Raw genomic sequence first — 12,668 nt, 5'->3', positions numbered from 1 at the left:
AAATTAATATAAAAGTCCATACTCTCAAAGGAACATATAAATTCTTTAGTAACAATGGTAAAATAAAAATTCTTAGGGGCACTCATAATCGGGGATACATACTCAACTTAAAACTTTGGCAATAGTGATTCAACCTTTAGAACATAGAACTATTTAATACTAGAATTAATCAAAGACTCCACTAATGTAACAAAAGAAAGATTCTCAGTTTCATGTATATGTTTAACATCTAGATTAGTATCAAGAGGATCATTGGACTAAGAATGAGAATCATAAAAATCATATATAACCAACATGCCAAAAGAAAGAACTATAAATGAGGAAGAAACACTAAAAATATAAAAAGATGGCTCAAATTGAGAAATAAAAAAAGGTTAGGAAAGACTAGAATGCAAAGAGAAAGGATCAAATTATAGATTAAAAGATTGATACCTATCATGTGAAATCTTCAACTTGTTTCCAAAGTTATCCTAATCCCTCATTAGTAAGAATCCATTCAAGTTCGTAAATATCATCTTCCCATAAACTTAATCCTCAAATATTCTCCAAAAAATAAATTACATCATTCATAACTCTCCAATCAATATTATGGTCATGCCTAGATTAGTTGGAGATGTTAGGATACAAGATAGAAGACACCATGTAAGAATAGAAGATACTATGTAATTATGTCCAATGGAAGTTGGTAATAGCAATACATCAAGGATAACTAGAATACTAATATGCATAGCACCAAAAGCTCGATCTAATGGAGTAACATTAGTAGTTGTAAGTGATATACTTATTAATCAATGACATTATGGCATAGCAGAAGAAGAAAATATAATAGAGATTGAAAAAGAAGAATAGTTAATAGCTAATAGCTACAATCCTAAATCTAGAAAAAAACTAATATAGATCTAGATCTAAAAGAGAACGAAAGAATTAAAATAAAAACACAATCTCAAACATTGAACAAAACACTGCTCAAAAACTTTGCTCTTTAGAGACAGATTGCAATGCCCCTCCATCAATATGAGTATTCAAGATATAAGAATAGGTATATTAATTAAAGTTTAAACCCCTACTTATTTACAAGAATGGATAGATCTAATTTAGTCTCAAATAGATTATCTATATGCTATAGTCCTATATTCAGTGTATCACCTAGGCAACTAATGCATGTATATAAATATATATATTTATAGACCTTATAGGTCTAATTTTATAGAAAGTATTTCATTGTTAAGATTATGTCACATTTCAAAATAACTGGACCAGATTTAATAACTAAACTAGCAAATAGTAGGGTTTTTCTTCAATCCAATTACTCAAAATTATGTAGTTTTTAATCTTATTAAATAATTTTTATAAAAGTATTTATTTAAGTTCTTATTTTTTTAAATTTAGAAATAAATTAGTTTATAATTATTGAAGAAAATTGTGGTTTGCTTTTATGCCCATAAATGTGTCATGAATAATTTATAATATCCACTTCTTTTCTAACAAAACTTTAAGAATTTTAACTTAAATTACATATTCATCAATTGATAATACTAAACTGGAAAAGCACTACTATTAAATAAATCAATTGTTATTATATGAAATATGGAACAAATTATTGTGAAGAAGAAGGTTACCTCATAGTGTTACAAAACAATATTGAAAGTTATATAATTGTATTTAGTAAAAGAAAAAGGAATTTCAACCATGATTGTAAACCAAGCTATAATTTTAAAAATTCAAGCAACAACTTCATGCTGTAGTAATATCTTCATGCTGTAATAATATATACTTGCATCAATCTATGAAAAAAAAACATAGATAAATATTTATATTTTGAATATATATTGTTGATTTAAATCTAGATTGATGTAGTTTAAATTCCAAACTCAAGTGCCTAGTTGTAACAAACTTTGATGGAAAACACTAGTTAGTCTAAAAGATGCATTCATTGCAAAATTGAGCTCTTTTGCCCATAATTCCTCTTCTCTTTCCTAAAGAGCTCACCTGTCATACTTACTGTGAGATGAGTCATGTTTTTTTTATTACTAAAATCATCATTATATATTTAAAAGAGCAGGTTTTAGGTGATATCTATGCATTGGCAACTACTCCCTTTCTGTGGTTATGTATTACATTCCTCTTGCTCACAATATTCTAGTAAAGTAGGTCAAGAGCTTGCATTTTATTTGGGTGCTAGCAAAATTAGACTAGGATTAATATATGCACTTTATAGATCTTGGGGGTGTTTAAGTAGTAATCATGTAATACTAGAATAAAAGTATGTTCTTTCTCTGTATCAAAGCTGATTCTCTTGTTATATATTTTTTTTTTACATGGACGACTATTTACTTAATGCTAAACTAAGGATGCAATATGGTAAGACATAACAATCAGCACAAGCAAAAGTATTTATAATATTGATTTGTCTAGTAACAATTTTCTTTGTTCCCTCAAATTGAGCCTAGCTAAAGCAAATTGGACCATTAGGTGTTAACTTCGATATATAGTGTGATTCCTCTAGCTAAGCAACAAAGTCAGACCCAATACCTCTTTATACTAAATGTAAATTTTTGAATTTGGACTTTTTGAAAGATTAATCAGCCCAATAATTCAAATGGAGAAAATAATATTCGTTTTGAACCTAGCCCAATATTAATATTCTTTTTAACCCTAAATATCGCAAGAACCCATAATTCATTAGGAAAGAAGCATTCTTATTTATAGGCCCTTTCTCTAACCTTTATATTATTTTTTAAATTGTTCTTTTTGGTTGCTTTATTCTCCATCTAACAAATAAATAAAGCATTCTTATAAATTTTTGACTTTAGACTGGGGGAGAGAGAGAGAGAGAGAGAGAGAGAGAGAGAGAGAGAGAGAGAGAGAGAGAGGGAGAGGGGGGGAGGGGGGGGGGGGGGGGGGGGGGCCCCCTTTTTAAACCCATTTTTTTTTGCCTTCCCCAAACCCCTTTTAAAACCCCCCACCCTTAAGGGGTCCCCCCCCCCTAAAAAATTTAAAAATTTGGCCCCCAGCCCCCTTTTTTTTGGGGTTTAAAAATTAATCTTTTCCCAAACCCTTTAAACCCCCCAAAAAAATAAAACCCGGTTTTTCCCTCCCCCCCCCTTTCCTTGGAAAAAAACCAAAAATCCCTTCCCCCCAAACCCCCCTTTTTTTTCCCAAATTCCCCCCCCCCTTTTTTGGACCTTTTTTTTGGTTCCCCCCCCCTTTAAAAACCCAAGGAATTTCTTTCAGGGAATTGGTTTTGAGGGTCGTGCTTATTTGAATCAAAAATGATGATTGGAAGTATTTGTGTACCTCAAGTAGATTGCTGGTTCAGTTGGAATGCTAAGTTGTAAATTGTCTCTTATGAACTTTGTCTTTTCAAAGTAGTGCTTAGTTCCAAAATCTTTTTTCACTTGCTTAACTCTATATTGTTTATGCCCAGGTATGGAGGAGCTTTGTGAGATACTGCCATGGCTGGGCTCTTTATAACGCACTTGTGAGAAGCCAAAGCAACATAGGAAAACACGTCTACTGGGAGTTGAGCAATGTGACTGATGCCATTGTCGACAGTTGCCTCTCTCTGCTCCCAGAAGCTTGCTACGGTCCAGCCACCTTCCTCACTAGCCTGCTCGATCCAGTGAAGAGCCGGGAATTTAATCATAGAGCTCTTTGGCAGAAAGATGATGATTGTTTTCAAGGCGTTCTAGAGCCGAGATGGAAGCTCCTTAGGTGCCAAGGGAGCAGTCAACTTTGTGGAGATTCCAGGAGCTCTTTGGTCGCAGGAGTTCCCTGAACAACTTGCCAGTGAGCTCTACGATTTCTAGCAAATCTATGAAGAAATTTTTGTGGCATTATTTGGCTTGATGGCTCATCTCATTTTGTGTCAATGGGTTTTTGGATAGTGAGTTCCTGGGAAATAATGAATTGAATTTTCGTATTGTTTGCCTTGATAGCTCATAGGTTAGTAGCAAAAGGACAATATGACCATGGAGACGCTTGCTTCCATATGCTCTAGATATACCAGCACTTCAGAATCGTCCAGAAGCCAATTATCACACATATATCCTCAAGAGATTGTTTCGAATGCTGCCAAATGCAAACAAGTATGAATTAGTATGAAATCTCATCAATGAGAGAATGCTAGAGCTTTGCAAGCTCGAGGCTGATGAGAAGGAGATCGAGGAGCAATCTGGAAGGAGACTTCACATTAATGTGAAGAAAAGAGTTAGAGAAAAAGAAAATAGTGGAAGAACATGTATTGTAAGTTCTATTAGAGGGTGTGATGCATTGGCAAAGCTTATTTTCTTAAAACTCCATCTTGCTTTCTTCTTAGCGCTTTGAACTGATTGATCAATTTAGCCAGCAGTCTCTCAATCCATTTTCTAAGAAAATATTATCATATAAATTATCATGTTTTAGTTCTATTTAGTTAAGTAAATATTAGATAAAAGGCACATTCTTTTTTATAAAATCTTGGAATCAGAAACATAAATGCCAAGATCTTATTCAATTTTGAATCCTTACAGATTATTCACATGATAACATGGTTATTCTCATGTATTGCATCTCTTAGCTTGTTCTGAAATATTATAGTCCACTATCCTATCGATAATCTAAATAACATGTAATATATTCTAACATTTTATATATATTAATATATGTATGTCAAATTTGTAGCATTATTTCTTGATTGAACAATTTTTCTATCATTTTAAAACATCTTTATAAATTTATTTCTAATTTATTCCAGTGTAGCTGTACTTGGTAAGAAATAAACCTTTAATTAGAAGAATTCTGTCTAAAGTAACCTCACTCCTCTATCACCACTTGAAGCATAAACTGCTCGTTGTATTGCCACAGATTCAGAATGTCGACTTTACGCACAGGAGCTCCACAAGTGTCATTGTTGCCCCCATGAGAAATGGAATGATCAAGCCCATAATCAAATGAAATATTAGCTTCCACCTTTTGTTCTTGTTGAGGAAATGAACTGATTGAGCAGTGCATATATTTGGAATGGTGTGAAGTCCAGTATAGATGATCCATGTTAAAATCCAACCCGGCCAATGACCCTTGAGTGAAATTATTGTGGTCCCGACATTCATCCCTCCCACTAAACCTCCACTAACAAACAAGGTGATGGGTTTGATATCACTCGTAAAATAAATCCACACAATGTAAAGCATCATATTTATCATACAAATGATGCTAAACATTCCACTGCTCATCTCTGTGATGAAGCAATACCCATATTTGAGTATAGATCCCTGGAAAAGACATTGAAGTATTAGAAAAAAATTAATTCACACAATTTTACATACCTCATTATAACCATAATAGCAATTGTAAAAGCTATTCTCCTTAAGAATAAGACAGTTAACACATAAGAAACCCGTAAGGATCAAAAGTCCGGCAACAAAGTAATCTCGACATTGACTTAAAAACTTTTTTTGTTGTTCAGTAAACACTCTTTCCTTCTCTTTCCACATATCAAACCTTAACTTGGCTTTTAGCAACTCATAATAATGATCGTTATCTTCCATCCAATCAATCTCTCCCTCCATAGGAAAAACTTTTGATCTGTGAGGCTTCCGAAGACACAACTCTCCATGAGATCTGTGCGGTATGCACGCAACTGAGCTCATATCCTTTAACGCCATCTACTACAATGTAAAATCCTTTACAGAAACCTAGATTTATACAATGAATTATCCTTTTTCCCAAAAAGGAGTGGCGGCACGTGGCACATTGATCTGGAAGTGAAACATTCCAGGGGGAACACGAACAGCTCGCCGGAATACATGGTCTGCACGAAGAGCTGACGAAGCCAACATAGAGAGCTCCCTGGACGAGGAAGAGGAGCTCGGTGACGTGTGGGGGATTGACACTGCCGGGTGCGTAGTCAAGGAGCACAAATGACTCCAGAGAAATGAGATGTCCAGAGTGTTGAGCTCAGGGAAATTGGCAACGTTTGCAGCGGTGACGGCGGAGCCGAGCCTGTTGCCAGTGTTGCCCGGGTTCCTGAGCAAACCCAACTTGAAGTCCTCGGCTGCCATGGGCTTGCAAACCTTGCCATTGATGGTGATAGTGCTGTTGTTGTCCGCAACACAAACTTCCTGGAGCATGTCCTCATGCAGCGCGAACGAGTGGTTTTGGTGAGCACGCAAAGGCAAAGAGGGTGATGAGAATTGCCAGCATTGTTGCCGCCATGGAATGAGAGAAAAATATCCTTGACATGAGACACTGTTGAGAGGGAAATGGATTGGGCTTATAAAGGGAGTCTAGGACAATCTAGCACCTCTAGACTTGCATGGCCTTTCTCATCCATCGATACATTAGTTCTTCACCATGTAACTATCAAATAACCAGATCTAGCATTCGTGGACAATAGAATTGAAGGAAGGCTGACTGACAAGTAATCACTTTCCATCTAGTTACGACCAAGAAGGCGTTGTATGCATTTAGCTTAAACAATACCAACTAGCTCTGGCCTTTTGCTTTTTCTTGTGGAATTAAGAAAATCAGCTTAAAAACAACTTTGTAGAGCTTGCAATTGCTGTATTATTCGTTGTGCTTTGCCGCAGATTGAAGATGGAGCTCGACTATGGTGATCGGGCACTAAATGTGTGGAATTGCTTGTGATGAAGATGTGTATGCCACAGTCCCAAAACACAAACCTCCACTTGGTTGGCTGACCAAAGCAAAGGACGCTGTGAGAAAACCAAGCAAGCAACTCGAGGTTCCAGTGCATGAGATAATGCAGAATTTAGCCTAAGTAAAATATTCTAGGGTTCTTCCCATGGCTCCATCTTCGAACGCAATAGAGCGTCTTCCTTTGGAACTCCTTGTGTGGATTTTCAACAAACTGCAAGATATGTACTCGCTCATCGCAATTCGAAGGGTATGTAAGTTGTGGAGGGAGGCTTTCAGGGATATATCTCGCTTTGAAGAGCCAGGGTACTTGCCATACGGGTTCCACCCGTATCGCCGCCGAATGCTTTGCTGTTTCCTTGAATCATTCCGCAGTCTGGAAGAGCTTTTACTTCATCGCTTCCATCCAGCAGTCTGGGAGGCACTAGTGCGCAACAGCAACCATCTCTTCACGCCGAGGCTTTTGTGTGTCCAAGAAGTAGAACTAGATCTCTCCTTCCTGTCCTTAGCATCTCCACACCTCGAAGAGCTCTCCATCAGTTCAACTGTCCAATTCAAATCCCTCCCACGCTTGGCGAGGCTCAAGCGATGCATTCTAGACTTTCGGGGCAAAAGCGAGAGTGCCAAGAGAGAATTGGAGGAGTTTGTGAGCACGGGAACGCTTTTGGAGTACTTGTGCTTGCGAGTTACACAACCCCAACATGAACTTTTTGGAGCTAGAGTTTTGCGAAGGCATCTTCACTGTTAATGCTCCAAAGCTCAAAGGTGTGGCACTGACAAATACGAGGGGAAGATTACTTCTACAGGGTAATAACCTTGAGAGGCTGCTCCTTGGTTTCTCTTACATAGACAAGGTAGAGGTGATTCCTTCTCCACTCGGTTTTTTACGCACATTGGAAGTAGTGGGAAGTTATTTTTCACTTGAAGTGCTGGAATCATATTTATGGTCTTTCCTCGGGAAGATGCTGCAGTTGGAATGTCTGAAACTTTTTCCAGGATTTTCATATGGCCAAGAGTCGTTATGCATCATGGAGTTTCTCATGCACTTTCCTAAAATCTGAGAGCTGAGCATGAACATGAGCATGTTGAGAGTAAGCTTTGCATCTTACTGATCACTCATGCCTTCACTAAATGAATTTGTTTGTTGGTGAGCAGGCATTCAGGAGCAACAAACACACAAAGCTCAACCTCGAGAAGCTCCAAGTTTTGGAAGTCCGGCTGTTGAGTTCCAAGTTTGATGAGCTTTACGAGCTTGATGAGGAGGAAGAGGATGCTGTCGAGGAGGTAACAAAAGTTTTGCTAGCAGCGGCACCCAACGTGGACTTCCGCTTGACTATTCCAGGTATTCTAGTTTTCTATATATCGTTCCTCTAGAAACGCTTGAACTTGTAACACAGAGAATGACACTTACGACGATTCTCCTCCAAGCCCGCTCCTGTTCACTCGTATTGTCCAGCTTTTCGTTCAGAGGAACAAGAGACGTTTCCCATGGCCCCGGATGTTAAACTACTTCCCTGGGTATGAAGATCTACCAACAAGAGTTCCAGATTTGTTCGAAGAGGATGAAACCAAAGGTATTTCTCTTCTATTTCTCACTCATCTTTGCTTCTGATATACTCAAAAGGTTAGAATATCTTTTGTAGGGTTACCGGAACAAAAGGTTTGGATGATTGTTGTGTAGGATATAACCCGAATGGCCAAGGACTTGCTACAGCTTGCTCAGCCATTGCTTGATGTCCAGCCAGGATCATGCAGTGAAAAGTTTCGAAAAGGATCGGTAAGGACGTTGTCATGTTTTCGCTCAAGGGGATGGCTTTCCAGATGGAGTTGTCGGGGAATGCTTTCGATCCAGCACGGACAGAGGTCGGATACCGGCCGATTGTCGGTCACTTCCTTGCGGCATTCACCTCTCTGCCTCAGAGCGCCTCGAAGAGTGCTACGACAATCCAGGTGTTGATTCCTTCCAGGATGACAAGAGCGTTGGAGAGTTTGCAAAGAAGTTATTCACCATCTTCGTCTTCTTCTTTGTCATTTCTAGCTTCATCGTAAACTTCTCCATCCTCGTCCTTCCCTTGCTTTTCAACTCGATCAGCCTGCTCCAGCGGGCCGTGACTTGTCCGAGTTCTTTCCTCTCGATGAGCAAGCCAAGAGTTTCACGAACGAGGCAGTCCTCCTCCGGATGTATGGACGTGACCGCGCCATCAACCAGCACATAACTCTGGGAGTTTTGGGTGGAAGAGGCACGGATGAATGGCCGGAGATGCCTTCGAGATGTTCTACTACGGCTGTGCCGCCGCGGTGTGCAACATACGAGCAGGGAGGATGGACAAGATCCCGTGCATTGCCGTTGGACTCAAATGGTGGGCTTCGGGAGAGATCGATCCAGTGGGTTTCGTCCGGGTCACCGCCAAGAATAAGATCACGAGATCAAGCGCCGCAGCGTTCAAGTCCCACGTCGAACAGAAGTGTGAGTGGCTGGAGCTGCGAGGCCAAGGTCGCAGAGCCCGCAAGCTTAGGCGAGAGTATCTCCAAAAGAGCGATGGAGCGCTCATCGCTGCTCTCGAGGCGCGAGTTCGCGCAAGAACAGCCGAGGCCGCCATGCATCTCGACGAGAAATCTTTCCAAGAGGTGGAGCATCGCTACAAGTCCAGTGCATGCCATGCAATCTCCTCGTGGGAGAGGCCACATATCCGCCCCAATCCTCCACGATGCTGCGGTTTCCACTGGATAGAAACGCAAGGTCTGACGATGGTGACAAAGACCTGGTGTCGGGGATGGCAAGAACGCTCTTTGGAGACCGTGTTCTTCGCTGGAGCTTGAGAATTGTGGAGAAGCTCTCGCGTGATCGTGGCCACAAGGATATATGGGAGCTCTCTTGTATCTTAAAGAATTTCTTCCATCTCTCAAGAGTTCTTCCATACTTCGTTTTTCTGGAGACAAGCGTTATAGGCGGGAAAAATACGAATATGCTTAAATGATGCCTTACTTGTGGCTAAAGAAATAGCTTGAACCATAAATTCGAGCCTTAGGGTTTATTCACTAGGGAGTTTGTTCTTGAGCTTCTTGAAAATGGTGAGCGCCATTTCTTTCTTGCGATGGATCGATGCGCGGCTGATCGATTTCTTTCCAGGCCAAGGAAATGCGGCGGATCATGGACAAGACGCACAACATCCGGAACCTCTCGGTGATTGCGCATGTCGATCACGGTGAGGCGGCGACAAATCTCTGTGTCCTTGTCGATTCTCATGCCCAGGCGCGCAGGGAAATCCACACTCACGGATTCGCTGGTCGCGGCCGCTGGATTCATCTCGCTCGACAACGCCGGCAATGTCCGCATGACCGATACGCGCAAGGACGAGGTGGATCGCGGGATCACGATCAAGTCCACGGGGATTTCCCTCTTGTACACGATGCCGGACGCGGCCCTGAAAGGTAGGTTCTTTCTTCCAGATCGAGGCCGGGATTCTTTCTAAGCAAAGCGAGTTTCTTTCTTTCTTCCCTCAAGATTTCCGGGGGAGCCGCGACGGGAACGAGTACCTGATCAACCTTGTCGACTCTCCCGGGCACGTAGACTTCTCCTCCGAGGTCACCGCGGCGCTGAGGATCACCGATGGCGCTCTGGTGGTGGTCGACTGCGTGGAAGGGGTTTGCGTCCAGACCGAGACTGTTCTACGGCAGGCGCTGGGGGAGAGGATCAAGCCCGTCCTGGTCGTCAACAAGATGGATCGCTGCTTCCTGGAGCTCCAGCTCGACGGAGAGGAGGCTTACCAGACTTTCCAGCGCGTGATCGAGAACGCCAACGTGATCTTGTCGACTTACGAGGACAAGCTTCTCGGCGATGTCCAGGTCTACCCGGAGAGAGGCACGGTGGGCTTTGGGGCTGGTTTGCACGGCTGGGGCTTCACTCTCACGACCTTCGCGAAGATGTATGCGTCGAAGTTTAAGGTGGACGAGAAGAAGATGGTCGAGAAGCTGTGGGGCGAGAACTACTTTGATCCTGCGACAAAGAAGTGGACGACCAGGAACACTGGCTCTCCCACTTGTACGCGTGGGTTCGTGCAGTTCATCTACAATCCTATCAAGCAGATCATCGACATCGCGGTGAACGACCAGATGGACAAGCTCTTGTAAGCTAGATTGTTTCTTCGTTTTTCTAGTCACACTAATAGCTTTGTGTTATTGTGGACAGGCCAATGCTTCAGAAGCTTAACGTTACCTTGAAGGGCGAAGACAAGCAAAAATCCGGGAAAGCTCTAATGAAGCGTGTCATGCAACTGTGGCTGCCCGCGAGCGATGCGCTGCTGGAAATGATCATCTACCACCTCCCGTCACCAGTGGTGGCCCAGAAGTATCGCGTGGAAAATCTCTACGAGGGGCCTTTGGACGACAAGTACGCTGCTGCCATCAGGAACTGTGATCCTAAGGGTCCTCTTATGGTCTACGTTTCCAAGATGATCCCGGCTAACGACAACGGCCGGTTCTACGCTTTTGGAAGAGTCTTCTCGGGCACTGTGGCTACGGGGATGAAAGTGCGTATCATGGGACCGGCGTATGTTCCCGGGGGGAAGACTGACTTGTACGTGAGGAGCGTCCAGAGGACACACATCTGGATGGGAAAGAAGCAAGAAACGGTGGATGACGTCCCCTGCGGCAACAACGCTGCCATGGTCGGGCTGGACCAGTTCATCGTCAAGAATGCCACCCTGACCAACGAGAGTGAGGTGGACGCTCATCCGATACGGGCCATGAAGTTCTCGGTCTCTCCAGTCGTCCGGGTTGCTGTCCAGTGCGAGAACGCCGCGGACCTGCCAAAACTGGCGGAGGGACTCAAACGCCTAGCCAAGTCGGATCCCATGGTGCAGTGCAGCATTGACGAGTCTGGCGAGCACATCGTCGCCGGCGCTGGCGAGCTTCACCTGGAGATCTGCCTCAAGGACCTGCAGAGCGAGTTCATGCAGACTGCGATCAAGGTCTCGGATCCGGTGGTGTCGTTCCGGGAGACGGTGCTGGAGAGGTCCCGGCAGGTGATGAGCAAGTCCCCCAACAAGCACAACCGGCTCTACTTCGAGGCTCGTCCCCTCGAGGACGGGCTCGCCGACGCCATCGACGAGGGGAGGATCGGGCCCAGGGACGACCCCAAGCTCCGCTCCAAGATCATGGCCGAGGAGTTCAGCTGGGACAAGGACCAGGCGAGGAAGATCTGGAGCTTTGGGCCCGAGACGAGCGGGCCAAACCTGGTGGTGGACGCGTGCAAGGGAGTCCAGTACCTGAACGAGATCAAGGACTCGGTGGTGGCGGCGTTCCAGATCGTGTCCAAGGAGGGAGCCATCGCCGGGGAGAGCATGCGCGGCATTGGCTTCGAGGTGTGCGACGTGGTGCTCCACTCGGACGCGATCCACAGGGGTGGCGGACAGATCATGCCGACGGCCAGGAGGGTCATGTACGCGGCGCAGCTGTGCGCCAACCCGAGGCTGCTGGAGCCCGTCTACCTGGTGGAGATCCAGGCGCCCGAGGCGGCGCTGGGTGGCATCTACAGCGTGCTCAACCAGAAGCGCGGCCACGTCTTCGAGGAGCTCCGGAGGCCCGGCACGCCGCTCTACAGCATCAAGGCCTACCTCCCGGTGATCGAGTCGTTTGGATTCTCGACGCAGCTGCGAGCGGCCACGTCCGGGCAGGCGTTCCCGCAGAGCGTGTTCGATCACTGGGAGATGGTGGCGAGCGACCCCCTGGATCCGGCGTCGCAGGCCGGGGTGATCGTGGCCGGGATCAGGAAGAGGAAGGGGATCAAGGAGGCCGTCCCGCCGCTCATCGAGTACGAGGACCACCTCTAGGTAAGTAAGTTCGTTCTGTTCAAGCTTTTTTTGTGCTCTTCGTTTTCTCGTATCTAAAGTCGAGCACGCGTTTCTAAGGTTGAAGTAATACAGTAACGGTATTAAAGTAAATTTTATAAACCTAAGAACACTCTGCTTAAACCATTTTTTACTTTAACCATGGTGTTTTACTGACTTTTAGATTATAAAACTTAGATACAA

General features: G+C 43.6%; 2 protein-coding genes across 2 annotated transcripts; one reads left to right on the top strand and one right to left on the bottom strand.

Annotated features, from left to right (window-relative positions):
* Positions 1–5,693: 5,693 nt before the first annotated feature.
* On the bottom strand, positions 5,694–6,110 carry LOC112348441 (germin-like protein 1-1). The gene has a single exon (XM_024680914.1). It carries the CDS (start codon positions 6,108–6,110, stop codon positions 5,694–5,696), a length of 417 nt encoding a protein of 138 aa, XP_024536682.1.
* A 3,578-nt stretch (positions 6,111–9,688) lies between these two features.
* On the top strand, positions 9,689–12,611 carry LOC9658216 (elongation factor 2). Its single transcript, XM_002962091.2, has 5 exons — positions 9,689–9,708; positions 9,767–9,842; positions 9,898–10,068; positions 10,142–10,763; positions 10,826–12,611. Exons 1-5 carry the CDS (start codon positions 9,706–9,708, stop codon positions 12,465–12,467), a joined length of 2,514 nt encoding a protein of 837 aa, XP_002962137.2. The 5' UTR covers positions 9,689–9,705; the 3' UTR covers positions 12,468–12,611.
* Positions 12,612–12,668: the final 57 nt, after the last annotated feature.

This window comes from Selaginella moellendorffii, unplaced genomic scaffold, assembly GCF_000143415.4.
Source record: "Selaginella moellendorffii unplaced genomic scaffold, v1.0 SELMOscaffold_1, whole genome shotgun sequence".
Taxonomy (NCBI): domain Eukaryota; kingdom Viridiplantae; phylum Streptophyta; class Lycopodiopsida; order Selaginellales; family Selaginellaceae; genus Selaginella; species Selaginella moellendorffii.
Note: the sequence above shows the minus strand (reverse complement) of the source record. Positions and strands in the feature narration are given on the sequence as shown.

Coding starts and splice junctions, on each gene's coding strand:
- LOC9658216 (XM_002962091.2), top strand. Junction 9,843..9,897: donor GATTGCGCATGTCGATCACG/GTGAGGCGGCGA, acceptor CCAGGCGCGCAG/GGAAATCCACACTCACGGAT. Junction 10,069..10,141: donor GCCGGACGCGGCCCTGAAAG/GTAGGTTCTTTC, acceptor TCTTCCCTCAAG/ATTTCCGGGGGAGCCGCGAC.
- LOC112348441 (XM_024680914.1), bottom strand. CDS start 6,110: ATGCTCCAGGAAGTTTGTGTTGCGGACAACAACAGCACTATCACCATC.